The following is a 27,171-nucleotide window of genomic DNA, read 5'->3' as shown; positions in this document are numbered from 1 at the left end:
GTATATAATTTAAAGACAATCATAGTAAAAAAAAAGAATTCGAAAAGAAAATTAAATACAAACAATTATATATTAAAATACTCTGTTAATAAGCAATGATGGATATTATATTTAAGGTTGATTTAGAAGATAAATTTAGAACCGTATGTATTGTATACTGTTTTCATTTGCCAATATATTTATTTATTTATAAAAATAATCATTTATTTTAAGGTAATTGAAGACACTATGAAACATTTATATGCTAAGAAAATTAACTCTACAATATTAAATGAGCAAATTGTTGCAACAGCTAAAGAAGAAATTAAAGAATTACTTATTAAAAGCAATTTCAACAACCATAAGATCCAAGAACTATTGTTATCAAAAGGTTATAATGAAGAAAGAATTCATACTTTTTCTTCTTTAATTCAAAACCGAAGAGATGAATTGCTTTATTTAACATTAGTTAATCTCAATAGTTGTTATGGTGAAACAGTAGCAAAATTTGATTGGATTTTGAAGTTGGTTTATGGCACAAGTGAGCTCAAAAAGCTAAAATATCCATTGCTCCAGCTGGCACTGACAACGGTCAATGATGGAAAATGTCAACAAAGAAACTATGATATTAGTAAAGATATTTTAATAAAAATAATTAATGTCTTGGAAAATATTGATTAGTTTAAGAATTAATCAGAATATTAAATAATATTTAAAATGAATTACCCATTTTGTTTTTTATTTGAATTTTAAAATAGTGAAAATGTGGATCTATTTCAACAACCATTAAGCTATGTAAGAGCCGAGATGGCCCAGTGGTTAGAACATGTGCATCTTAACCGATGATTTCTGGTTCAAACCCAGGCAAGCACCAATGAATTTTCATGTGCTTAATTGGTGTTTATAATAAGAATTCTGACACATGTGGATTCCACCAACTCGCATTGGAGCGGGGTGGTGGAATATGCTCCATACCTTCTCGAAGGGAGGGAAGACCTTAGCCCAACAGTGGGAAATTTACAGGCTGTTAATGTAAGCTATGTATTTGTGTGGTGGAAGACCAGAAGTGGGTCAGTGGTCATTTACAGGCTGTTATTTTATCTTTTTTTTACTTAATCAAAAATTTCTTGCCTCAGTACTAAATATATGTTTAACAAACATTGTAGAGATATATTATTTTTATTAAAATCAAACGTCCAACAAAATGTATTAAAAATTTTGTTTTAATGAGGTATTACTGATTAATGAGTAAGTACTGTGTACTCTATGTAATTGCTTATGTAACAAATATATTGTTTTAATGTAAGAGTTATATATCAGTATTAAAGCTAAATAATTAAAATGGTTATAAATAAACAATTTTACAATATTTCTTATACTTATACATTAATTTCCTTTTAATAACAATTAATTCATAAATGCGGACCGTGACGATGGCCTTAATGAAATCGGGCACGGCGTCTAACGTCAAGAGGCTAATCAATGCAGAGGCGAATAAAACTACTACGTTTAATTATACTACACAATTGTACATATCTTCTCACAAGTGTACTGTCACTTATGATAAGTAAATTCAACAAGACCAGAAGACTACTATTACAGGTAAGATATTTTGGAAAAAACAAACTATTTACTTTTTTGCAAAACAACAGCGGAACCCGCAGTTATCTTATCACTTCAAGATTAACGATATATAATAAAAGAGTATACACCTACATTCTTTCTTTCAATTGCCATTTTGGTAGAGTTATCATTCTCACACATTCATCTCTTCCCTACCTACTCATATCTTCAGATACGCGCTTCCACCACATGCCACCCAATATGGATTCCTTTATTTGCAACGTAGCGATATCACTAAATGTAATTCATTCTTAGGATAAAAATGGTATTTAGTTGCATGTCAACAGAGACGGGATATCGGGTCGTCACGTAATTAACACTAACAAATTCTTGCTTTGGGTTAACAAATATTGTTAAAAATTATATACTTTTCGATTTAGCGTCGCTACATTATTATACACTGAATTAATAAAGCACTCCTAATCGAAATTATAATACTCAAAATGTCATACATTTTAAAATTTTGTTTATTTTTTAACCGATATATTAAATAAAAATCGCGATTAACTATACTTTTGTAAGTCGAAGGGCAACATCGTCAGGAAACCTGCATATGTTGAAATGACTATTTTCCATGTGTGTCCACTTTTGTGTGTTGAAATAAGCTCCATTTGTTTCATTTTGGGTCCTCCTGATATGTCGTTTTTTTCGATAAGGTAATCTAATAATCTGAGGAAAACTTGAGGTAAATAAAAATCGGATATGTTTTTTTAAATTTTATTGATTAGAGACATTCACACATCAAGATTAAATTTCGGTAAATAGAACTTAAAAATATTTATATAAAAATGTTTAATGAATACAAATTTTAAATTCCTATTTATTTTAGGTACAGTAATAGTAACATGAGCAGACAACACAAATAATATTTCAGCATTATAATAAAATATACATACTTCGAATTGGCACTTCTGCATTATATATATATATAAATATCATGTATTAGGTGAATGAAGCAGTTCGATGGGATTGTTTTTTTAGGGTTTGTGCTTTCCGCTAACTTACTATTAATAATTTTGAGCGAACGTAATTTCTAAAAAATATTCTATAGGTTAGTTTTTATAAATTCTAAAAACTAGTCACTTATTAATAATAATACGTTAACTACCAGTAAGCCTATAAAAATCATTTCGTCTTTATGATCAGTCAATTAACAAGGAATGTAACCGAAACAATTAATTTTTTGTTGTTTTTTTTTTAATATAAATTAGCGGATTCGAAGATATTAAATGTTCAGTCTACGATAGGTTCAGGAATTATTTGGAAATACATTTGATATGGAATGTCTCACTCGTATTAACTGCTAATATGTTAGGAAGTATTTCCGTCCTCCATTCATGCAGATGTGTCACTTCAAATTTTATAAAAAATGTATAAAATTACAAAAATGTTTAGGAAATCATTTTGTTGGACACAAATCGACAAACGACAGTAATATAAAACCTTACGTAGGTATAGTCTAATCGTATGTATAAGTGTGAAATAAAACACTACTAATAGCAGCAATACCCACTGCTTTCTCTAAATCGTTACAAATACTACACATCTAAATAGTACATATAATTGATTGTAGGTTTGTATATATGCATAAAAATGTATAGATAAATCGAAAACTTGGCCACTGAATATTAAGTCCAATTTTAATTAAAAATATCCACGCCTAAATGTATAAAGTAACACAATTTCTTCACGAAATGCCTAACATCTTACCGTATCTCACTAGGCGAAAGAGCGACTTAAATATACTGGAGTTGAATTTCACACGTGCGCTTTAGAAAGAGAGCTCAGATCCAAATTTACACAACTTATAATTAAAGGAGTAGAATAATAACATAGGTGCATAAAATATACTTAAAGAATTAAATGAAATTAATTTTTTATATCACTTATAACAATATACAAATGCAAATTTCAACTTTAATTCGACGATAGAATTTAAGAAAAATAAGTTTATGAAAACGTAATTATTCGTATATACATAATAGTGTCTCATTATTAAAACCTATAATATTTTTATATTTTTCGAGTAACGCTTTTTTAATTATCAATATTAGTATTTAATATGTAATGTTTTAAGTTTTTCTCATCGTAAAAGCTGTAACATGATCGAAACTGTGAGGCAAGTAAACATGTATTTGTTATAGATCGATATTTTACTATACAACAAATGCATACATTCACATCGGTTTACGGTATATTCAAAATCCTTCGTGGAAACTACATTGAAATGTAATAAGTATTGGTGTAACTCGTATGATTAAATACTAGATAATTTTATTATTACGTACTAGTAAATTTTTTATGCTACTGAATGCCAATTATCATACGAATATTACAAAATGTTAAAAAAATTCTAAGAGCAAATAGAAATTGCGAAGTTCTTAAGGAGCGAGTCCCACGCCAGACGACATAACTAATACCCCTGTAATAATGGCACCAACTTATCGCACCGTATACTGCCTATATAACTTTGTTATTTTATGAAATCGTAAAAGATCATTCTAGCGAATTAAAATATATATAAAACCTTAATTTAACAAAGCAAAGCACGCTAAACTTAAACTATACTCGTTCTAGATGTAAGGTCTTATTCAAAATTGAAATTCTCATATTTGACGTAAGAAATTGTAATCGAACTTAGTTCGATATCACACCGCGATACTTAATGGAAATAAATTAAAGGCTCATATTTAGACATACGTCTTGTGGACTGCTGTATGTGAAACTCTCTGCCGGGCTATTAATTAGCTACAGCCACATCGGTCGTCGTCTCCTGCAACAAAGTACACGCAATTAATACAATTACTAGTTCCATATTATATTCGACTCGAAGGATCTAAATCTTACCATTTCGGTTTTCAGCTCTGGTATGGTGGGGACCTCTGGGATTAGTTCCTTCATCTTATCAGATGTTGAAAGAACTTCCTGTAATTATGATACATTTTTGTATTACTTAAATTTATTCATTGAACACGACGCCGTAATGACGGTGACAATATTTACAAAATAAACTAAGATCAATAACTGATCTTATAAAATTCATTTGGCACTTTTTTATTAATTATGAAAAAAACAAACGCTAAATATATTATCACTCTGAGTTTAACATAAGAAATTTATATTTTATTACAATCAGATCTGAATTAATATTAGTACAAGCTAGTTTACATGCGAGGGTTTATATAAAAAAGCATATCGAGAGACAGAGGAAAAGGAAAGGAAAGCAACGAGCGCGGTGACGAGCTGCAAATCAAGACGGCAGTCTCTACATCGATACGGTCATGATCCAGATATTCTTCAGTTATTGACAGTTCACACATGCTGGAAAAATTTGGATATTAACTAAATTACAACATTTTTCAATGGAATGTCAAAACCTCCTTAAATAAGATACTAATCTTCTACTAGAGCAAGACTATCCGGCGGTATTCACCTGATGCGTGTCCGCGGGCGGCTCGGGCGTGTCGGGCGGCGACATGTCCGACTCCGAGCGGCAGAGCTCACTGGGCGGGAGCGGGAACGACTCTGACGCGTCATTACTGGCCGCGTCTCCGCCACCCTGCGGCAACGACTCCATCGCTTCCGACAGTGAAGGAGGCATGGAGTCTTCTGGTGTTACTATCGGTTTAACCGATTGCGCAGTTTCGTCGATTACTGATTTCGAGTCACCGTTCATGATGACCTTTTCGTCGTCGTTAGTTTCGACGGTTTCCAATTTCCCTAAGGAACTTTTCGATTCATTTAAAAGATTCTCCTTTTCAATTTCATCATTTTCTTTAAGATTGTCTACATTTGAATCTGTTACCATATTTTCAGGAATCAATTCATTTTTTATGACTTCTACACTTTTTTTTACGTTTTCCTCATTTGCGCTAGCTTTATCACTATCTACTTGTACGTTAAATACAAGATCGGTTTGATTCTCACTAAGCACTTTATCTGTGTCTTTTTGAACGGAATCTTCAATTTCGACTGGAGCATCATTTGTAATGTCAGTGTCAGATATTGACGAAGTTTGAACATTTGTTTCAGCATGATCTGATTCATGAGAAATGTCGTTTGAAATAATTTCTTCCGTCTTTTCAGACTGGACGTCTGATGAAGGAGCATTTAAAAGTGTTTCATTTGAAGAATCTGTAATTTGTACTGATGTCTCGACAGTTTCCACTACGTTTGTTACATTTTGTTGGGACTCGACTTCAATGTCGGAAGGAATTGCTTCCGTTTTTTCTGTGTTAGTGTCGGATGTCTCATTGTGAGCTGCATTTGAAATGATATCGGCATTATTAGCGAGCGAAGCATCTGTCAATTCTGGTGCCATAGTGGTCGCGGCAAAGGAAACCACTGAAGAAGGGGGAGGATTTGCGGGGAGTGGTGGAGGCGTAGGCTCTATTAAAGGCATTTTTTCAACACAAACCTCATTTATGACAGGAATTTCAGTAGCTGGAACGGGTTCAGTCTTTTCGATAGTTGGTTCCTCGGGTTTGCTATTCTCACTTTCTACTGCTACAGGAGTTTCGATTTTAGATTCTTCTGCGATGAGACCATTGACAGAGATTTTCTCCGTTGTTACTTCAACTTTAGGTAGCTCTGGCCTATCATTTTCTTCAGTTACTGTGGCAATTGGCTCATCAACAGTAGGAGATTCTTCCTTTGGCGTTTCAGGCGTGCTGCTACCATTTGTAATGGGCTCGGTTACTGGTGTTTCAGGAGTTCTTTCTTCTTTGGTCTCTGTTTCAGCTTTTTCTTCTTGCACGATATCAACTTTTTCTGTGTCAGGTGTCTCGGCAATCTGACAATAGAATAAATACCTTTATTGACAAATATTTCAGGCAGTATTTGAGTAATAAGTAAAGACCGAAACGAGTTTAGATGCATATAGAATCAGGAGAACATTATCAGATATATTATGGTATAATTTGAGGATATTGGTAATTATTTCCAGCATGAAAATAATAATTACAGGAAAGTATAATATATTCAAATTATAAAAGTTTATAAGATCTCAAGTAATATAGTCAAATGCAATTATGCTCAACTAATGATAAAGAGAGGATGGCAAAGGTTTAATAAGCTTGCATTTATAAAATCAATAAACATAAGTACAAATAATATTAAAATAGTTAATACCTTATCGTCTGCCATTATAATTTTACGCAAATTATATATTTATTTAAAAATTAATGTGAACATACAATTACAATACTTTACAGAGCTTACTTTATGACTGAGGACGTAATCAATTTGACCAGAACATTTATATCGCTAGGTTTGGTAACCAGAGACTTACATACGTTCACCCTTCAATGCCTATGAACTATAATATTATCTTACAGACAATAAGGGTTGACATTATATTGCAATTCATTCGAATATTATAATTATTAAAAATCTATTTATAAAACAGAACTACAACTATGTATGAATTGAGGTGAAGGAAAAATTAAGAAGTGAGAAAGGGGTTGTTATGCCGTCAAAAAATTTTTTGGTCTGTCTGTTTTTTTATCACCCTAATATATAAATATTCAAACTTTTTTTATACCTCACATTATTATTGGTTTTATTCTGATTAAGTACGTAGGTAAATTTTTTTTCGAGGATATCTTAGGAGGATAATTTTTTTGTCTCATTTTCACTAAAAATATATAAGCTTTTGTTATAAAATTATAATTCGTTTGCATGCGTTAACCTGAACAATATCAATCATTCCCAAATTAAACGAGATTAATTGCATACTTACAATTTCTCTATGTAACTTATCTATATAAGGCATACAATTTCATATTTATTTTATTACACGCGTAACCACAGCGTTGCGGCTTGCACAAATGCACAGATCTATACAAGGTTATATTTACTTGATATAGTATCGAAGAACGACTTAAGTTTTGCTTTTGCGCGCGTTCACTCACGACATTTTCCTGCCATTGTATATATCGTTATAAATATTATATCACTCAAAATATCGATATTATAAAAACTACACAGAAATGGACGGTAATTACTAATTGAATATGGTCAGTTTTTTTTCTATAAGCATTTTCCACAGAGATCATGACTAAGAAAAACTTCTAGGAAATCAGTCATTGACAAGTGAATCACGTTATGTATTACGTTCGTATGTTGACTGTATATATGTATGACTCTTAAATTAATGTGACTGTAAAACTGTACTTGCTTATTATTACTACAGAGCAAATATAGCTAATATTTGTTTACCGGCCTTACATATAAAAGTTGTTTAGCGGTTCAATTAAACACTGATTTCCCTCTTTCTTTAATTTGACATTCGAGAAGAAAATAACATAGATAACATTTAACCTATCACCTCCTAAACAACACACACAAGTAACGCTCAAAAGTATTGACAAGTATACTTCATTACATTATACAAAATAAAAAAGGTAGGTATAAATTGTTTACCCAAAAAAAAAATTGTTCTATGGTGTTTAAATTGGCACTTAGGCTTAGTCAATCTAAAAGTTTGATTATGATACGTGAAACCAATTTTCCAAAATTCATGAAGCCTGTTACAAGCTCAGATTAGTAAGTTGATATTTACTCGAAAATGATTATTATTTAATGTATATGCATAAAAGAAACGATCCATAGTCCCTATTATTATAACTAAAGCTCCAACTTCGTGGTGAGTAAAACATCCTCAAATCATAATATTAACACCTCCATTACCCAAATATCTTATTTGGTCAAAATCAAAATCGAACAACAAATCTTCAATTAACAGGGAGTCTCGTATACGGTATTCCATCAGATTAAACTAAATTACATTTGCTTTGATCACACCACGACCATCCTAAACCGTGAACGTGAAAGGTGAAACGTGAATGTTTGAGCCAAAACTTTCTTGTAACTCATTATTAATTTGCACGGCGGTTTACGGACATCATTTAATAGTGGTATTAACTGTTATATTAAGCGATCTTCAGTGGCGGTTGTCTTTTTCGGGTGGCCGTCCACTGTATTACATTTAGTATTGCAGCATTTTCGATGAAAAATGTATAATTATTTACACAAAAAAAACTTTCAAAATTGCTACCTAGGTCATCGAAAAATGCGAATTGAATAATTGTCAAAATACTTTTGAAAGCATATTTGAACAAATTTCACCTAATCTTAAAATTAGTTATAACTTCTTCTCAGTAATAATATATACAACTTTTTTTTACTGAAAAGCACACAGAAACTAAATTCTAACAAATTTAAACTTGTCAAAATACATTTGAGCGTTACTGTACATATGCCGTTTGTATATATTTTAAAATATAAAATTGCTAAGTAAGAATTGCCTATTGATTGCTTTCGTAAACGTACATATAAACTAATATGCACATTGCATGTACATTGCTATATATATTAATTATGTGGCTATAACCACATACAATACTGTTGTTTTTTAAGTAACTAAAATAGGTGGACGGTCAAATGGGAGACCTGATATGTGGTCACTATCGCCACTGTGTCCATTTACAATGTTAGTTTAGTTAGTTACTAATAGTAACCCTTTCTTTCATCGCCAATGCACCACCAAACTAGTGAACTATGTAAGTCCCTTGTGCCCGGGGTAACAACGGCTCATTCACCCTTCAAACCGGAACACAATACTAAATATTGCTGTTTGATTTGTTGACGTTGTAATCTTCTATATATATTTCATTAACTGTTCGATTCGTTTAAGATCTTTAATATAAAAAGGTAATATATAATAAATTAGTTTCCGTGACTGAGCGATAGTCTAGATGACGAGCGATCGTTCCACCGTTAATAACTTATTAATAAGAAAAATATACCGTTTTCTCTCTATAAGTTTACTTTTAAATATAACAACCGTTTACTGTGTTATCTGAATAGTAATTGTAGGACTCATTTCATTTACCCCTATTTTGTATTCTCATATCATACATTTACCGAGATCCTTAAATAACAATAGATTACGGTGGTTCGTCGTTCCTACGTACCTACATGTCGGTATACAAAACGGTAGCTAGCTAACTTATTAGTTACGACACTTTGTGTATGGACATCGAATGAATCATACCGGTTGCGTAACTTGCGATTTGTTTAATTAATATAAACGCAAAAAACATATGAAAAATGTGATTAAAAGTAAGTTTTTTTATATTCGTTTCATTTTTCTCCCAACGTGACTCAGTCGTTTTTCGATAAAAGATTGACAGAAAAGCATATTGTATATATAAATGATTAAGAAACATTACTTAAAGTTTATTTCAATGAGTTCAATAAATATTTAATTGCTGACGTTATTTCGTTCGAATTAACTCAATGAAGATTATGCGGGTGTCGCGGGAACCTTCGCAGCGGCTCAATTAAATAAATATATCCACACATTCCCAAACTAGGATTTCCTGTACAGTTGTCAACGCGCCAATCGGAACGGAAAAGTTTTTAGTGCAATCGCATTTAAATGATATTTCCGGGGCATATATATACAAATACCATTAAGTGTAACAATTTGTTAGATAATTAATATTCACTTAACTAATTTACTACTCAAAGATAAAGCCGTTACCAGTTAGATAATGTTAATAATTGTTAAAATAATAATAAATATTAAAAGCTAATTGAAGTGTTATTTATTTTGACGGTTGTTTAACTATCTATAATAATTAATTACTTTTAACCGGGCAAACTGTACAATAAAGGTCGAAACGATGAACGAAATCAGTGTCCGAGACGAACACAATATGTACGGCAAACATCCGAACGGCACGCACAGGAAGCTACCTGGCATTGTTGAACAGATTCATGTACATAAATTGTTTTTTTTTAATTCTATATCACTGGTCGCTCATACTGCTTCGGTCATTATCACGACATTGTTTTAAAATTATAACGGCGGTTAGTAATATTTACAAATATTGTTGAATTAAAAATAGAAGCTAATTTTTTATGTTCTACAGAACACTCACACCAATACGTTGTACGTTGTATGAACAACGAACAACGTATTGAGGTATTATAATTAAATGCGTCAATATAGTCTGAGAAAATCGCTTTTCCAAGCACTTACATGACGCTCAATAACAAAATGTTATTACACTTAATCTCTCTGAAGCATAATGTTAGTGGATAGTTAAGATACTAATTTCAAAAGAAAAACTTCATTCATCTATTCGTAACTCAATAGTTACCCAATGAAATAATATTTCAAACTAAGTTCCTAGTTTAAGAAATACTAAAGATGTAATTAGCAATTACTTATTGCTGTATAGTAGGAAACGGATAGTGAAAGTTTGCTGCACACCATCATGGAAAGGCGATCGTATTTATTATTATGGGTAAGATATTATATTTTTGACATCAGTATGTCCTCTCTGATGTTCTTACGTTTCAAGAACGACCAGGCACTTTCATATTGAAATAAAACAACAATTAAGTTCCGATAACGTAATTTGTGTCTTTTATTTTAACGAAATATGCAAATTATGCAGTTCAACATTCAATTTAGTTTCAGATAACAGTTTTTCTAAGAACTGAAATGATCGTTTTTAGTGACACAAATAAATGTTTAACATTTAAAAACGGCTCGTAACTACTTTAGATAATTGACATGCATTGTGTACCGTGAATGTAGCGAGTCACAATGAGAAAATGTTTGCTAATTTCAATATTCAATGTTCCAAATGAGCGGTAACTTTTCCGATAACGGTAAACCGTTAGTGAATCAGCAATATCATAATAGAACGGCGACTATAGAAAAAAATGATTTTATAATATTAAGAAATTACGAATAATGAAAATGACCGGCGCATTCCGAAATCAAAACATGAAAAAAATCTAAGTTTACCTAAAATATAAATTAAAAAGCGTCAATAATGTAATGGTTTAAGCGATGTAAAAAGTCGCAGCATCAATCCTGACACCTTGGGCTATTGTCGGTCCCACATTAACACAAGCTTTAAGCTTAAATGGATGGGTAAATGTGAAAATTAGTAATTCTATAATTAATTTAGGGCCTTGCTATTTTTTTGTATACAAACGGTCTAATTGGTATAACTTGTGAAATATAGTTATTACATTTTTGAAAATTCTGGTCTAGCTGGGTATCTTGCCTGTTTATTTTGCAAAAATCTATTTTCAATAAACATGGGCAAGGCTCAAACTGTGGTAAATTATATGAAGTAGTAAAATAAAGCCAATTTTCGAAGCTATATAAATACCGTGGTTTCGATGATGCCTTCCTTGTATTATTTTACCCGACGTTTTTACACCTTTTTTTGTGTTGCACCTGTCGTGGTCACGGGCCGACAGTCCACTCATAACACGAAAATCATCAAATAACGTCTGTTTTCTCATCTGTGCTTTAGTTCGGCAACTTTTTCTAAGCAACGAAGCCACGACAGAATGCAAGTAATAAATAAAATACACTAAAATCTTGAGATAATAAATCGAATGATTAATAATTTTATATTATATTATTCCATACCTCGACAGATGCACAGAATTTACATATTTATGGCTTAAATGTATGTTTATACAATTTGACCCGACATTGTAGCAATGATTTTATGTTATTTGACATTAATAAATTCATATATAGATTTAAGTTGACAGAAGGTACCTACCAATAAAATCCAGAAGATAAATTGGTAACCTAATTGCTTACAATATTAATAATTATTGTATGTCTAATGTTACCAAGGATCATATGTATAATAAAAATATTAATTTAATTTATATTAGCACTGATAAAAGTAATTTAAATTGAATTTTAAGACAATAGAGGTAGTCTCGGGCTCAAGTATTATTAATACTAATATTAATTTACCCAAGTCATTTATCCTTGGATAAATTCCTAAATTTTAAAATTAGAAATAAACAAAACAATAATAATAGTAAACTTGTAAACCTGGTGCACCAAAACATTCAAGGAACGACAGGAAAAGATTTAGAAATTGAGTTAATCATAAACAGTAATGCCAAATATTTTATGTATAACAGAACATTGGCTTGTAAATTATCAGTTTATGTTTAACTTCAGTGGTCACCAGGTGGCTAGTATGTTCAGTAGAAAAAAAGCTATACGTGGTGGCTCATTAATACTTATTAACAAAAATCTAAAATTTATAGAACGTAAGGATGTTGTGAGCCTTTCTATTGAGCAGACTATTGAAATAGCCTGTGCAGAGCTTGAGCATGTCATTGTTGTATGCGTATATAGACCTCCTAGCGGGTTATATGAAGCATTTGAGAAAATATTGGAAAGTGAATTATTAAAATTATCTGGATCAAGTAAATATATTTTTATTTGTGGTGACTTCAACATAAATTTATTAGAAAACTATAGCACAAGTATTAGATTCAGATCATTATTATATTCATATAACCTCATTAACTTATTCTTTGAGCCAACTAGAATCACTGAATCCACTGCAAAATGTATTGACAACATATTTACCTGTGTACCTAATCATAAATGTATTATAAATATGTTAAGTTCTGACCATTGTGGACAGTTGGCTTCATTTAATTCGCAAATAAAATTAATGCTAACGATTTAAAACAAACATTTGTTCCAATCAAATTGTATCGAATTGAGAAGTTCAGAAGTAATATCATGGCAAAGCTCTCATATTTACAATTAAATGATAATTCTAATGAGCTTTATAACATTTTTTTTAAATTAATTAAAATAGAATTTAATGCCATATTTACTTCCAAGACAGTCAATTCTAGGAATTTGTAGTATGAACTTTATAGTGAAAGATCATACAACCGGTCTTTTTAGTTTATCAATTATGTTAGTGCCTACTCTAAACTATTCAAACGTGTATATCATACAGCTAAATCATTACATAAAAAAAATATATTGACGCACCCGATAAAATTAAAATGACATGGAAAATGATTAATTGCGAAACTGGAAGAATCAAAAAATAACATCTCTGACTTTAGCTTATCTATTGATAACAATTTATTTTACTCAGATCGGGATGTTGCAACTGTTTTTGAAAAATATTTTGCTGACATTCCATTTTCGACTACTAACTCATTAAATTCCTCTCCTACCGTTGCTGAATCATTATTAAAAAACAATGTGGAAGAATGTAATATTAGTTTTAAATTTAATACAGTAAGTGTAAATGATGTAATAAGTTCCTTCAGATCACTAGATATTAAGAAAACGGCCGATCTGTGGGGAATCTCTGTTAAGGTAGTCAATTCAATAATTGATGTAATCGCACCCTACCTTGTCTCTATATTTAATAATTGTGTCCTTAGTGGCGTGTTTCCTGAGCTCATGAAACATAGTAGAGTATTACCAATATTTAAGTCAGGTAGTACATCAGACCCCAACAACTATAGGCCCATCTCTGTACTACCAACTCTTAGTAAGATCTTTGAAAAGTTAATACTAAATCAAATGCTAGTACATTTTAACAATAACAAGTTGCTACACAAGAAACTATTTGGATTTACAAGGGGTCGCTCGACAACTGACGCTGGTGTTGAGCTCGTTAAAAATATTTACAAGGCCTAGGAGGAGTCACAGGATGCCTTAGGGATATTTTGTGATTTTTGTGATTGATTGTGTGCAACACGAAACTTTGGTCAGGAAGCTACGTCATTATGGAATTAGGGACACTGCACTCAGTCTTCTGATTTCGTATCTGAGCAATCGGATTCAGAGGGTTGATGTAAATGGAATGAGATCTCCCGGGTCTCCAGTTACTGTGGGGGTCCCTCAGGGATCAATTCTTGGACCATTTCTCTTCCATGTTTATATAAATGACCTGCCACATCTCCTAGATGATAAACTCGAGATAATATTGTTTGCTGATGATACTTCTTTAATTTTTAAAATAAAAAGACAATTTTCAACATATGACGATGTGAACAAATGCTCTCTCTGAAATAGTAAATTGGTTTAGTGTTAATAATTTAATGTTAAATAGTAAAAAGACAAAATGTATTAAATTCACTACTCCCAATGTAAGATGTGTCAAAACGAGTGTACTTTTAAACGGGGAAGCATTAGATGTTTTAGAATCAACAGAGTTCCTTGGTATGACAATAGACTTTAAGCTCCAATGGGGCCCCCATATAAATAAATTGGCGAATAGACTCAGCTCTGCAGCCTATGCGGTAAAAAAAAATTACACTTTTGACTGATGTGGATACGGCTCGCCTTGTGTATTTCAGTTATTTCCACATTATAATGTCGTATGGCATCCTACTCTGGGGTAATGCAGCTGACATTAATACCATTTTTGTACTGCAGAAGACTATTCAGAGGGCTATTCGTGCAATTTATAACCTGGGCCCAAAAGATTCGTTAAGAGGTAAATTTAAAGAAATGAAAATAATGACTGTCGCTTCTCAATTTGTTTTTGATAATGTTATGTATGTACGCAAAAACATAAATGATTTTCCCAGAAATTGTGACGTACATTCTATTAACACTAGGAACAAGAATAAACTTGTTACTCCAAGTACCCGATTACACAGGGTTAGTAACTCTTTTTTGGGGCAATGTATACGTTTCTACAACAGGATCCCAGAAAACGTTCAAAATTATTCAATTATAAAATTCAAAAGAATCGTCAGAGTGTTTGTGTGCTAAAGAATATTACAACACTAATGACTTTTTAATAGACTGCACAGGTTGTTTTAAATAACTAAAATATAATTATTATTGTACATGCAAAATGGAAAAAAAAAATATCCCGCTGAGTTTCTTTCGCCGGTTCTTCTCAGGTCCGAGGTGTTAAATGCCGAACCGGTGGTAGATTTTTGACTTTTTGAAATACACTTTCATATAAACATTGATGTTAAATTTTCTACACACAATCATGTATTCACGAAGACGCGAAGCAGTACCCAACATTAATAATAAACAAGATGCTAAATATAATCGGGCCCGTGTAAGGGTGCTCCTTTGAACAAATTTCGGATGTTAATCATCCACGTATATATGTAGGTACATGAATAAATGTGAGCTTACTCCGAACCTAACAAGAAGCCTTAGAAATGATATTAACGACATAAGTGGTCATATTGCAGACAGCATCGTGTGACCGGCGGACGGGTATAATTTGCATAGGCAATAAATAACGGTGGAGATAGCAGTAGCATCTCGGCTGGCTCGGTCGCACTATCATGTAACTCATAGTTGTCCGAGTTCGCTATCAGAGGTTGTCGCCCTGTCTTGGCACCGATTACACCAATCGCTCTGAATGCGTATCCAGTTACCTTCACTTCGTAAAGACTAGACCTTTATAAATAATAACTACTGCGACTCGACCCGACTTCGGTTAAATTCATTCAGCTAAATAAATGTTAAGCTATATAAAGTTTCGTTACATAAGTTCACTAAAGTCGAGATTCAATTATAAAAAAAAAACGATTAAAATCAATTCAGTATAACTAGTTTATGTGGAACCGGATATTTATTACGGGCACAATTTATAACATAGTTATTGAATATGATGTTACTGAAAGTATTTAAATGAAATATCAAAAAGAAAGAATCTTATTCTTAGAGTATCCTGTCTAGCTCAATAAATGTATATTAAGTTAATTGGATGTTTATGTATAATTAACAGATAAAGGTACTTAAAATATCACTTCGACTGTCATTAAGCCTTTTATATTTACTTGGTAATGAGACGATATATCAGAATTATCAATTTAGAACAATAAACAATACGATAGAGCTCGACATTCTCACAAGAACATAAAACATGTATTAAAAGGAAATGAAATCCTTCCTTGTTATTCAAAAGCTCTATTCAGCGACCGTATTATCAAAATACGATAGATGTACTGTCGGCCATTTGGTAAACATGCAACATGAACTCTTCGCTCTTCAAGTTACTTTGCCGGTAGCGAGTTTTGATACAAGTATTCGTTACAAATACAAGCATACCATTGTCTACACGATACTATATACGCACTGACTCGATATAAACTGGTTCCATTTATAGATATCGCTCTGGTGTTTTTTTTTATCGCTGACATTAGGTATTTAATGCCATTAAGAATGCCTAATGAACGTATGTGGTGGTGGTTTATTTTAAATATATTTAGCGAAACGGAACAGATGTAACACTTCTATGTCACGGTTTTTTTTTCGAATCATGTTTTTTTTTCATTTCTCATGTAATAATATAAACATGTTCAGTAATAATGAAAACTGAAAAAGTTATAAAAAAGTCATAATGTTAACCAATCTAAGAGGCGGCCTTCGGTTCAAGCGCCCACTGCAGGCCTCGGAAAACCTGCCACGGACTACTAATTTTATTTTGCACAAACAAGTTTGAATGCTAAGCAAGGAACCGATTTACTCCGGACAACCATGTTATATCCTATAAAGTAATATTATATTTCATTGCAATATCATACGACTAAATAAGTTAGGAGAAATCAAACCAACAGTTTATTTTGTCTAAATATAGTCTAACTGTAAAGATTACTTATTGATGAAAGTATCAAAATCTCGTGGTGGGAGATCAGAGTTAATGACCCTACAACAAACACGTGGTGCGCTTGATTGGTCTCTAGAAGATTGAGGCTAAAATGCTGAGCAGTTATTATATTTACCCTTTGTGTCATTCATATAATAATACATATAGCTTAATAGTCAATTCTTATAACCAAATTAAATTTGAACTTTTGCAGAGCTGAAGCGCTTTGTGTAAGCTCGTCTGGGTAGGCTCCACCCACTCATAAGTTTCTATCGCCATTCAGTGTATATGTAGTATACCTTGTATAATGTTTAACGGGTTGAAGGTTGAGTGAGCCAGTGTAATTAAACACAAGGCTCACATGACTGCCGGCACATTGATGGTGTATGGATTAGGCACTTTATTATATACAGACAATTTATCGAGTAGTGGTCCTTATATGACCACTTATCATAATGTGATGACCCATTTTGTATTCACATCCAAATTTAATTTAAAAAAAAAATCCTTTTGTAAGATTAATTGTCTTGACAGATCCTTCTAGAATTTTACTCCTTAATTTGATTTATAAATTTTAACAATGATTTAGTCAGCTGTGTTCTCTGAATTCCAATAAAGAACGCAAGCATAATAAGTTGGGTATGCTATATGGTATATGGTATGGGTAGTCGTTTGCCATCAATGAATTAGTATCTACAATGGCATGATACGTCGATAGCCGGTAGACAATGTCGGCTCACGTTTGGTGAGCGCGGATATAGCACCACTTTGAATTATAATGTGCATTGTTCTTCGCGTCGCTCCGGTTTGGGTGCAATGCACTAGCTACGTCGCAATAGATACTTGTCATAGAAATCGCCGGTTCCTAGCCGGTCAAGACGCAAGGTTAAACCGAAACGACAAATATTAACGCGATCACAATTAAATTGTATTGCGAAATATTTAATAATCAAATGATCTCTTCAGGAATCGTTTTTGTTTGTAAATAAATATTCGTAAAGTGCGTTGAATAGTTGCAATATGTGATTTCACAACGCACATCGTCTCGGAGTTTCTCCGGCTAGGTCGATGACTCGAATAATTATCCAAACAATTTTAAGGTTCAATTACGACCACATGCTAACAATTAAAATATACAACAACACATCAGAGTATAAACAGAGTTCGCACGTCGAAAGTAGGCCAAGTGAGTACAATAATGGATGGTCGGCAACCGAGGGGCGAGTGTTCACCGCCTTCGCCGCATTGTGTGCGGACCGCGTTGACGGAATACGAATAAGATGTAGTACGAAGTAGAAAGTTATTGATTATACTATAATCATTGATAGTCACTGATCAATACTGGTCGTTAAAAGCGAGCCTTTCTCAATGTAGTCAGGGTTATTGGCCATTTGTTCCAGACATCACCATCACAAGGAAGAATGAATTTAATCTTCAGTATTAAACCGAGTACGATTACGTCTTTCCAAGACGTTTTTAGCTGTAGACTAATAAGATCAGATTCTCGTGACGAGCGGTACTTTAGCAGTCGACGTCGTCTATTTCACATCACAAGAGGAGTAAAACCCAAATAAACGACAGACAGATAGTATCGAATTAACGCGATGTCATTGGTCGAGAATATGAACAATCTATGAAATTCATAATGGACTCGCGAAAAAATGGCGTCTTAAATGTAGACGGATTTTCGGAACATTGGGAGTAAAATTAAAGTGGATATAAGTACCGTTTTAAGTTGTATAAAGGTGTCTTTATCTTAACTATCTCTTTGATTTTGAAGTTAAAACCTACTAATAAAATACTACAATCACTAATCCTAAAATATACAACTTTGTTAGCATAACTCACCTCCTCGGGTACTTTTTCGGGTTCACCGTTCGTTTTGGGCTCTTCCTCTTTCTGTTTCTTCTCCTGTTTCGGTTTGTCCTTTCGGCTGAAACTAATCGATCTCAACGACCATTTCTTCTTGACCTGTTAATTTCATACACACCGTTACAGTACAATTACAATTTATTAACGGCCCACAGCTGGGCAAAGATTCCATGAGAAGCATTCGAGCAAAAAAAAAAAACAAAACATACAACCGAACTGATAATCCTTCTCGTTTTGAAGTCAACAAATACGTAAAAGTTTGGTAGTTTTGGCCGGAATTTGAATTCACGATCATCGGTCAAGATGCACGAGTTCTAGCCACTGGTCATTTTAACATATCCAGTTACGGTAAACCTAATTTCGGAATCGCGTGCTATAAGTAATTAATAATTTTAATAATTCCGTTTTAAATAAGCGATTGCTAAAAGTAATCTATAAGTAATCTAATATTGAAATGATTGTAATAGGAAACACGAGCTTAGAGCCGCACACAAATAAATCAACGAATAACAGCTGCGTCCGACTGAAAGGCCAAATGCCAAACAAAAATAATTAAAAGTTAAAATTGTTCAAATTGTTAAAAGAGTTTTTAATTAATATCAATAGGTTGTGCTCGTGATATGGATATACGGATAAACCTTGTTTTATTACTATTTGACATTGTTTAAGCATTTAAGTAATATCAAATAATTCACATTAATTTTTCACTACAAAACATCCAATTCGTTTATCTCTATATTCATAGGGATTTTTATTTTCAATCACGTGATAACTACTGAACGTATCGGTATGAGACTATGTCCAATCGAGGCGGAATTGCCCTTAGATGGTTATATATGGCTGTTAATGGCTATAAATTTTTTCAAGTCCATTGATCCTTTCCGCTTTTTTTATTAGATGACTAGCGAAGCAAAGAAGAAGAATTAAAGGCTAGTAATATTTATAAATGTCATCTATAGACAATCATAAGATTACTAATAGCAACATTAATACATATTACTTTAATCAGACTTTCAGCTGTAATGTTTTATCAACATAAATAATTGTTTATGTGTTTACTAAATATATTTTTTGTATTTTATTTTAAACAACGATCTCTAATACACTACACTAGTCGTATTATATTTTGGAAGACATTCTCTACCATTCTAAAGCAATAACTGTCATAAAGAATTAAAATTGCAGATTATAAATATGAGACAGAGTCGTGTTACACGTTAAACCAAGCGGTAGGCTGTGAAGACAACATGGTCCAAAGTGTATATGATCTTTAAAATGAAAAAAGGCGTGTTACAATAGAACTCGTATAGTATAATCAGTATTGGCTATTCATATTAATGATGCTACAATAATAACGTAACGAGTTTCATTGCCTTTTTACAGAATACCTTTATAGCTGTCGGTGTAGGTAAAATATGGAATCGACAAGCTCTGGTTAATTTTATGATGTTTGACCTTATATGTTTTAACACGAGTATTTTAGTTTTATTTCAAACAGGCTCCTCCACACCGCTGTTCCATACACAACATGACGGTTACCTTTTCCTTCTTGGGTTTCTTGCCGTCATCTGGCGATGGGGTGGACTCTCCGTTCTCTTCCTTCTGCTCGGCGTCTCCATTTGTTACGGGCGACGATTCTTTCTCTTCCTCTTGTTCTTTACCCTCTTTTTCAGTAGTCGCGTCCTTTTCGTTTTCCGGTGTTCCACTATCGAGTTGCTTTTCTTTGTCCTATAATACAATATAAAATGTAGATAACCATTTTAATGATTTCCATCGACCGGATGTAGTGACGAGTTCGGTATGTCTTACTTAATATTCCGTTATTGCCATCTCAAAAAGGTAAACGACGCATTCCATTACCAATATAACAAACCCTTATCTATTCTCTAATAATACCACGAGAAGTAATACTAATAACTAAATTCTTCCATGATTATTTTTAGGGTCTGATGGAACAAGCTTCAATTTGTGCGACTTTATATGCGGGTCAGTGTATTGTCGAACAATAAATGTTCAATTGTAATATTTAGGTGGCCCCCATGGTTTAATTGTTATGGTTAATGGCTTGCGTTGTGTACACAGCACATTGTTGATGAGCGACAATTTAAATGCACTCAGATGCACTCAATTTACGAGTTGTATTCTATTTGGATGAGTCTTTTTAGTCGAAATGTTAATTCATGCTAGTTACATTGTCATATCGTATTATAATTTAAAATATACAGGTTTAGTTTCGGTGACTTCATTTTTTATGTTAATAATAATGTTCAACAAAGCGAACATAACATTGGCCTGGCATATACGTATCAATATGTATTCGATTATCGAAGCAGGTCGCGAGGCCGCGACTCTCTCCGTTATAAGGTAAACATGCATATAGTGGCGAACTAACCGAAGGCTCGTGTATGTGTGCATCGCCGTTGAGCTGCGGCTTCAACGCATCTGCGTCGGCGAGCTGCTCGACGCGCCCCTCGCCGCCCGCGCCCGCCGCCGCCACCTCGCCGGCTCCTTCTGCCTCCTTACCACTAATGTCCACCGAGCGCTTGCTCTGCTTAGCACCCATACTAGCTGATAGCCTGGTTTAAAACACAAATATCTACTTTACCAATCTTCACCTACAATTAAACTACCCTGATCTGATTTGAAAGGCAATATGTAACGTGTATACCGTTTTTATTAAATCCAATACGACTAATATCACTGACTAACCGCATGACTTATATTTCAAATGTAATATACACCGCAGTCCAATATATATGAATAATACGGGGTTATCAATATGACCGGCTATTGTAGTTCTTAACAACCAACGGACAATAATAAAAGTAAAAAATAATACAGCTTATGCAACAGACAGTAAATAATATGTTTCGGGGTTTTTAACGACTTATTTGGTAATAAAATGTTCAAAGTAGGTACAATTTTTTTTTAGATCACGTAAAATTGATTATGAAATGTTACGGCCTTCTTATGACCAATGTTCATCGGGTGTTCAGTTGAACACTAATTTTCCTTCTTTTTGTAAGCATTGATTACACAATGGAAGAAAAAGACAGCATTACTTTACTAATGGCCCCTAAAATAACATTAGTAAATATGGAAAAGGTAAAACCGTTAATCTTCACTCATTACTTTCTTTTAAAGCGACTATACTATTTCTACTAACTTAACAATCCGTAACAATATCCCAACATCACAGCGTAAATTGGCAGCTACCTTTAGCGCAGCCCCGTCAGGTTGAGGTCATGTTAGGTCACCCACTTGTCAATTATTCCAAATCGTCAAACATAACTCTGTATCATGTTCTAGTGTATCGCTGTGTTCCGGTTTAAAGGGTGAATGAATCTATGTAATTACCGGCACATAGGGAATTAAATTTATGATTTTATCTTAAGACTTGAACTTTGCAACACACTAAACTACTCAAGAGTGAAAAACTATTTTCTAAGAAAAAAAATAATCGAAATCTTTGTTTCCTGCTTTTTGAGGTAGAACAACCGTGTTTCAATCATGTTTATAATATAAAAACAAATGTTAACGATATCCTCGTTAGCTGGAAATAGATGCAGCAGAAGAGCTAATATAGCCGATTATAGAATCGTCAATAGGTCAGGGTGCTGGGAACAAAACTCAAAATAAATGTTAACGACCGAAATAGTATCAAGATGCAACTCGCTCGCTTTAATGTCCCTTAGCATACGAGCGCTAGATGCGCCTACAAATGATTTTTGTGAGTTAGTCCAGACATTTGTTTTACTTTTTAAAAGAAATGAATGTATGTATGTTAGTGCATTCATCTGTAGTATCTGTCTCCGTGTAGCTTAAGCGATAAATACCTTTTGTGACAAATGAGGTGTCGTTAGCTTCGTCTCAAGAGTCCCGCGTGTCTTAGGGTTTCTGATGTCTGAAGTTAAATCCAAAATGGCCGATATGACTTGCACAGTTCGCTAAGCAACAATTAAACTACAAATGCTTCGAGTCTGACCGAATTTATAAAATTATAATAATGTCTCGTGCTTTTTCGTAGTCAGGTTTTATATTATATAAACTTAAGGAAACTTAGAAAAAAACAATTAAGTATGGGGACCCCCATAATTTATTTCTCATTCTCAAACCAAATTAGATATGTAGAAAAGAGTTGTAAACTTTTTGACAATTGAGATCGTTCTTATTGTTACGATATTTTGCGTATTCAATAGATAGCCATTACATTACGTTATTTTCGATTACTTGTTTAAAAAAAAAAATGGTCCCCATACTTTTTTTCACACTCTCAAACCAAATTAGATAGAAAAAGAGTTGTGAACTTTTTATTGTTACGATATTCTGCGTATTAAATTAATACTCGGTACATGTTCTGTGAAATATACATCTATTGAAAGATGAGTAAATAAAGGGGACTCAATCAGCTTATATTAACTAACTACTAAAAAATATTATAACTTTATATTACTAACTAACATTATGTTTTAATCCAATAAATGTATATTGTAAAATAATGTTTCTTTTACTTAAAAAATAATCACTAAGCCTAAAAAAACGCCAATAAATGATTATTTTAATCATTATGTGATTCATCGCGTCCGGAAATAACTATTGTCACAGACATTTTCATTCGTTAGTTTCAGCTTCATCTTGAAAAATACATTATTTTTTCTGTCTTCAACTTATTGTTTTTAGCAATTTAAATCACGACTTGATGATTATAACCGCAAATAAAATAAAATGGCGTAATAACAGCCAAAAAACGAAACACCGAGGGTATTGTTTTACACGGCTATTCATTTAGGTAAGTAAGACATGAAAACGTATGTAGAAAGCGACCTTTTAAGCACTTTTACGGTAAATTTTATTTATATAAAGATTATTTACGACTCAAAGATTCACGCTGATAAAGTTTAAAAATAATGTATAAAAATATCTTTAATTGTCATTATTTGTTTCACGTGATAAGTAGTAATTTTTTTCTTTCTTTTTATGATAGAATGAAACATATTTCATAAATGAATGAAACATATTTGTTAAATATTTAAATACACAAAACGACGAAACTAATTTTATGATCCACATTGCAAGTTACAATTAAAGCATTACACATATTGCTACTAAGTATAATTTTATGTACAGAATTAACGTTCCCGTTCGCACAATATTAAATAATTATCATAGTTTTTTTGTTTCAGATGTTTCTTTACACACTTGATTGCTTAAACAAAATTGTTGCTGTCAATAACATTTGCTAGACGTTCAACAAAAATAAACAGAAACAACAAAGACATATATTTACGCAATGAGATACATTATTTGCCTGCTAACATTATGTAATATATTGTTTACATTACAATATATAGAACACACGTAAGTAAACAAAGCGCAACTTGAAGTGTTGTTTCTCAATAAAAAATCTCAAATAGTAGTATAGCGTTTGTTCAACATGACCGACAGTAAAGGCACTACATCATATCAACTAACTTCACGCTACTGGGTGAACGACCTCCGTCCTTCCCTCTCTAATGTAACTTTTTGTCGTCATCCCGAACCTATCGTTTATGTAACAATAGGAGACACTTAGGCTACTTATTTATTTTTTATTTTACTTCACCAATGCTGGACTACGACCTTGACTCCAACCTATTCAAGGTCAACAACTCAACTACTCGGCCGTGATTATATTTAAGAGCGATATAAACATGCGCCCGAAGACAATCTTTAAGGCTAGACCCTTAGACGGATAATATGGTCTTATCTCGCTTCATAAACTCATTTTAAATAATAAGAAGAATATATTTAGCTCGCAGACGCTATTAATTTTGCAATTATAGTAAGGAACTAGGTACATAGTGACACTATTCATTTTTAAATACTTCATAAGCCATCTATAATTATATTTAAGTCGATAAATAGAGTTAATATTTAAAACATAATTTTCAAACTTTAAACTTGGCATCAAAATAGGTATTTATACTCATTAAATCGTTACAATTATTTAAAAATGCCTTCCTTACTTTGTATATCGCATGTTTAGTAAACACTGATTTCTCTCTTTCACTCATCATTGATTTAACATTCGAAAGAAGAAGACAAAATTGCTTAACTAATCACCCCCTTTCAAAGTTTATGGGTGAAGCTGTATTTATAATAGTGACGGTTCGAACATACGTCTTATGTTCGACATTCAGTTGGATTATCAAACATGCACATACATTATGCCCTAACGAATATTCATTTTTGGAAATATATCTGCCAAAAGTTGTCAATATTTTTGATGTTACAATATTATTATTTTTTTAATCAAAGCCAAACATATTTATTTCCCTTTACTTAAGTGATAAGATAAGGGTAAAGATATACATATCTTTACGTGGTTGCTCGCAACTGCAGTAGAACTTTTCCTTCCGAAACCGTGTCGTATTAATCTCTTTAAAAGACCGTAACAGCACATGTTGTTTGTACGAAAAATGACTAAATGTTTGACCTCTTTTCAACAGTCTTTGTTTTTCGCCATTTAAAGCATGACGCATCAATGCGTAAAAAATGTAAATTTGCAATATGCAATATTATAATGTGCACAGCGCTCTAAATATTATCGAATATTCAGTTCCGTACAATTCTATCCCGACCGTTACTGGTTTTGGTTATCATATAAAGAAAATATAATGCAAATTATTTTACAAAATTAAAATATAAATAAATCGTGGTCATAAAACTGCAACTCCTTATAAATATCTTTCGGCCTGTCCCGATCCATACCACTGCGAATTTTAGAAATTCAAAAAATGTTAATAAGTTAAGATAGTGTATAAAGTTTTAGAATTATCACGTAGTTTTCGTAAAAAGTCTACAATTATCAGCCTTTGTGCACAGCTTACAGAAAGCCATTGCAAAGGCTCCAAAATTAGCCTGGCAGTTGTAGATTATGGAAAAATAAGCATAAAATATTCCTCATCTAAAATTTGAAGAAATCTAAATTAATATGATTTGATTTAGATGCTACTACTAGACTATACCACTTTAAAAAATATTATTTCATTCGAAATTATATTTTAAAAAAATGGATACTAGTTTTTGGTGAACTATATATTATGACGTTTGGTGAAAAATTACAATAAAAAAACTTTTACACTATATTTCAAAAGACAATATAAGTTAAAAATTAAAAAAACGTGAAATATTTAGTGTCACAGTGTACCATTTATAATGGAATGAGTGGAATGGGTGTGTCTATGTCATATGTGGTCCACATGTGTTCGGCGATTTTATAATAATAGTAACCTGTTATCTTTGAAAGACCCGAAACCCCTTCAAATTTAAAAAGGAAGTAATGATTGTAATATTTTTCTCTTTGTGCAATAAACATATAACAAATATGTCATATTCCCCATCGCTAGAAAAATACATTTGGTTTAAAAATCCATTAAATAAAATCATTTTTTTTACCAACAATTTAAATAACCATACCGTTACATTAAAACATATTCCTTAATTTTAATGTCACGAATAAAATAAATACCTTATTTATGAAGGAACAGCAACAAAAACCTTTGTTTAGAGATTGTCGGTTCACTTACATTGATGATTCATCGTTGGATTCGATTAGTGAATGCACGAAGAATGGGTTACCCGGAAAAATGCATTTGGTGTGAAATGAAAGAATATTGATCGTCATAAAATTGTCTAGGTGACTTAAAAATAGGTTACTTATACATTTATCGATTTAATTTTTGTATATCATAAAGCAATTTAAAATGTCAAGTAGTGAAGCGTGTTTTAAAGCATTATTAGGTACTTTTATTCAATAATTAATATAATATCTGATAATCTATTATTTTAAATAAAATTTAATTTTCGTTTTAAATACTGAAGACTGCGTGTTATTTAATAAAATGCCTAAAACATATTATTTTAAATCAACGTTCGACTATATCAAACCGCCGGCATCATTTATAAAACATTATTTTAACTATAAAATTTTTTAAACTTATGACAAAAACTTAACCTTATTTTATTCTTACCTTTAGACTTTTTAATCCAAAATATGAAGACAAAGAATTTACACTTAAATTATCAAATTTATTCACTTCCAGCACTCACAGGCATTCACAATATGGCGACAGGACGAAATCTCCACCCACTGAGAACAAATTCAAAATTGAAAGTCTTCTATTGGTCGGTAGAATTAAGACGCTTCAGTATAGCCAACATGATTCTTACATACTGACAATATTGAAAAGTTAAGGAATGCGTTCAAAAT

At 32.3% G+C, this 27,171-nt stretch overlaps 1 protein-coding gene across 2 annotated transcripts; it reads right to left on the bottom strand.

The window, feature by feature from the left end:
• Nucleotides 1–2,305: 2,305 nt before the first annotated feature.
• On the bottom strand, nucleotides 2,306–27,092 carry LOC113391853 (A-kinase anchor protein 200). Of its 2 annotated transcripts, XM_026627970.2 has the most exons (7): nucleotides 26,933–27,092; nucleotides 21,313–21,496; nucleotides 20,460–20,648; nucleotides 18,897–19,019; nucleotides 6,020–6,394; nucleotides 4,450–4,527; nucleotides 2,306–4,375 (listed from the first exon to the last, which is right to left on the bottom strand). In XM_026627970.2, the coding sequence occupies exons 2-7, from the start codon at nucleotides 21,481–21,483 to the stop codon at nucleotides 4,343–4,345; spliced, it is 969 nt and encodes a 322-aa protein (XP_026483755.1). In that variant the 5' UTR covers nucleotides 21,484–21,496; nucleotides 26,933–27,092; the 3' UTR covers nucleotides 2,306–4,342. The 2 variants fall into 2 exon arrangements, with proteins under 2 accessions (XP_026483755.1, XP_026483747.2); XM_026627962.2 differs by lacking the exons at nucleotides 6,020–6,394; nucleotides 18,897–19,019; nucleotides 20,460–20,648; nucleotides 21,313–21,496; nucleotides 26,933–27,092 and adding an exon at nucleotides 5,036–6,013.
• Nucleotides 27,093–27,171: the final 79 nt, after the last annotated feature.

This window comes from Vanessa tameamea, chromosome 10 (assembly GCF_037043105.1).
Source record: "Vanessa tameamea isolate UH-Manoa-2023 chromosome 10, ilVanTame1 primary haplotype, whole genome shotgun sequence".
NCBI lineage: Eukaryota > Metazoa > Arthropoda > Insecta > Lepidoptera > Nymphalidae > Vanessa > Vanessa tameamea.
Note: the sequence above shows the minus strand (reverse complement) of the source record. Positions and strands in the feature narration are given on the sequence as shown.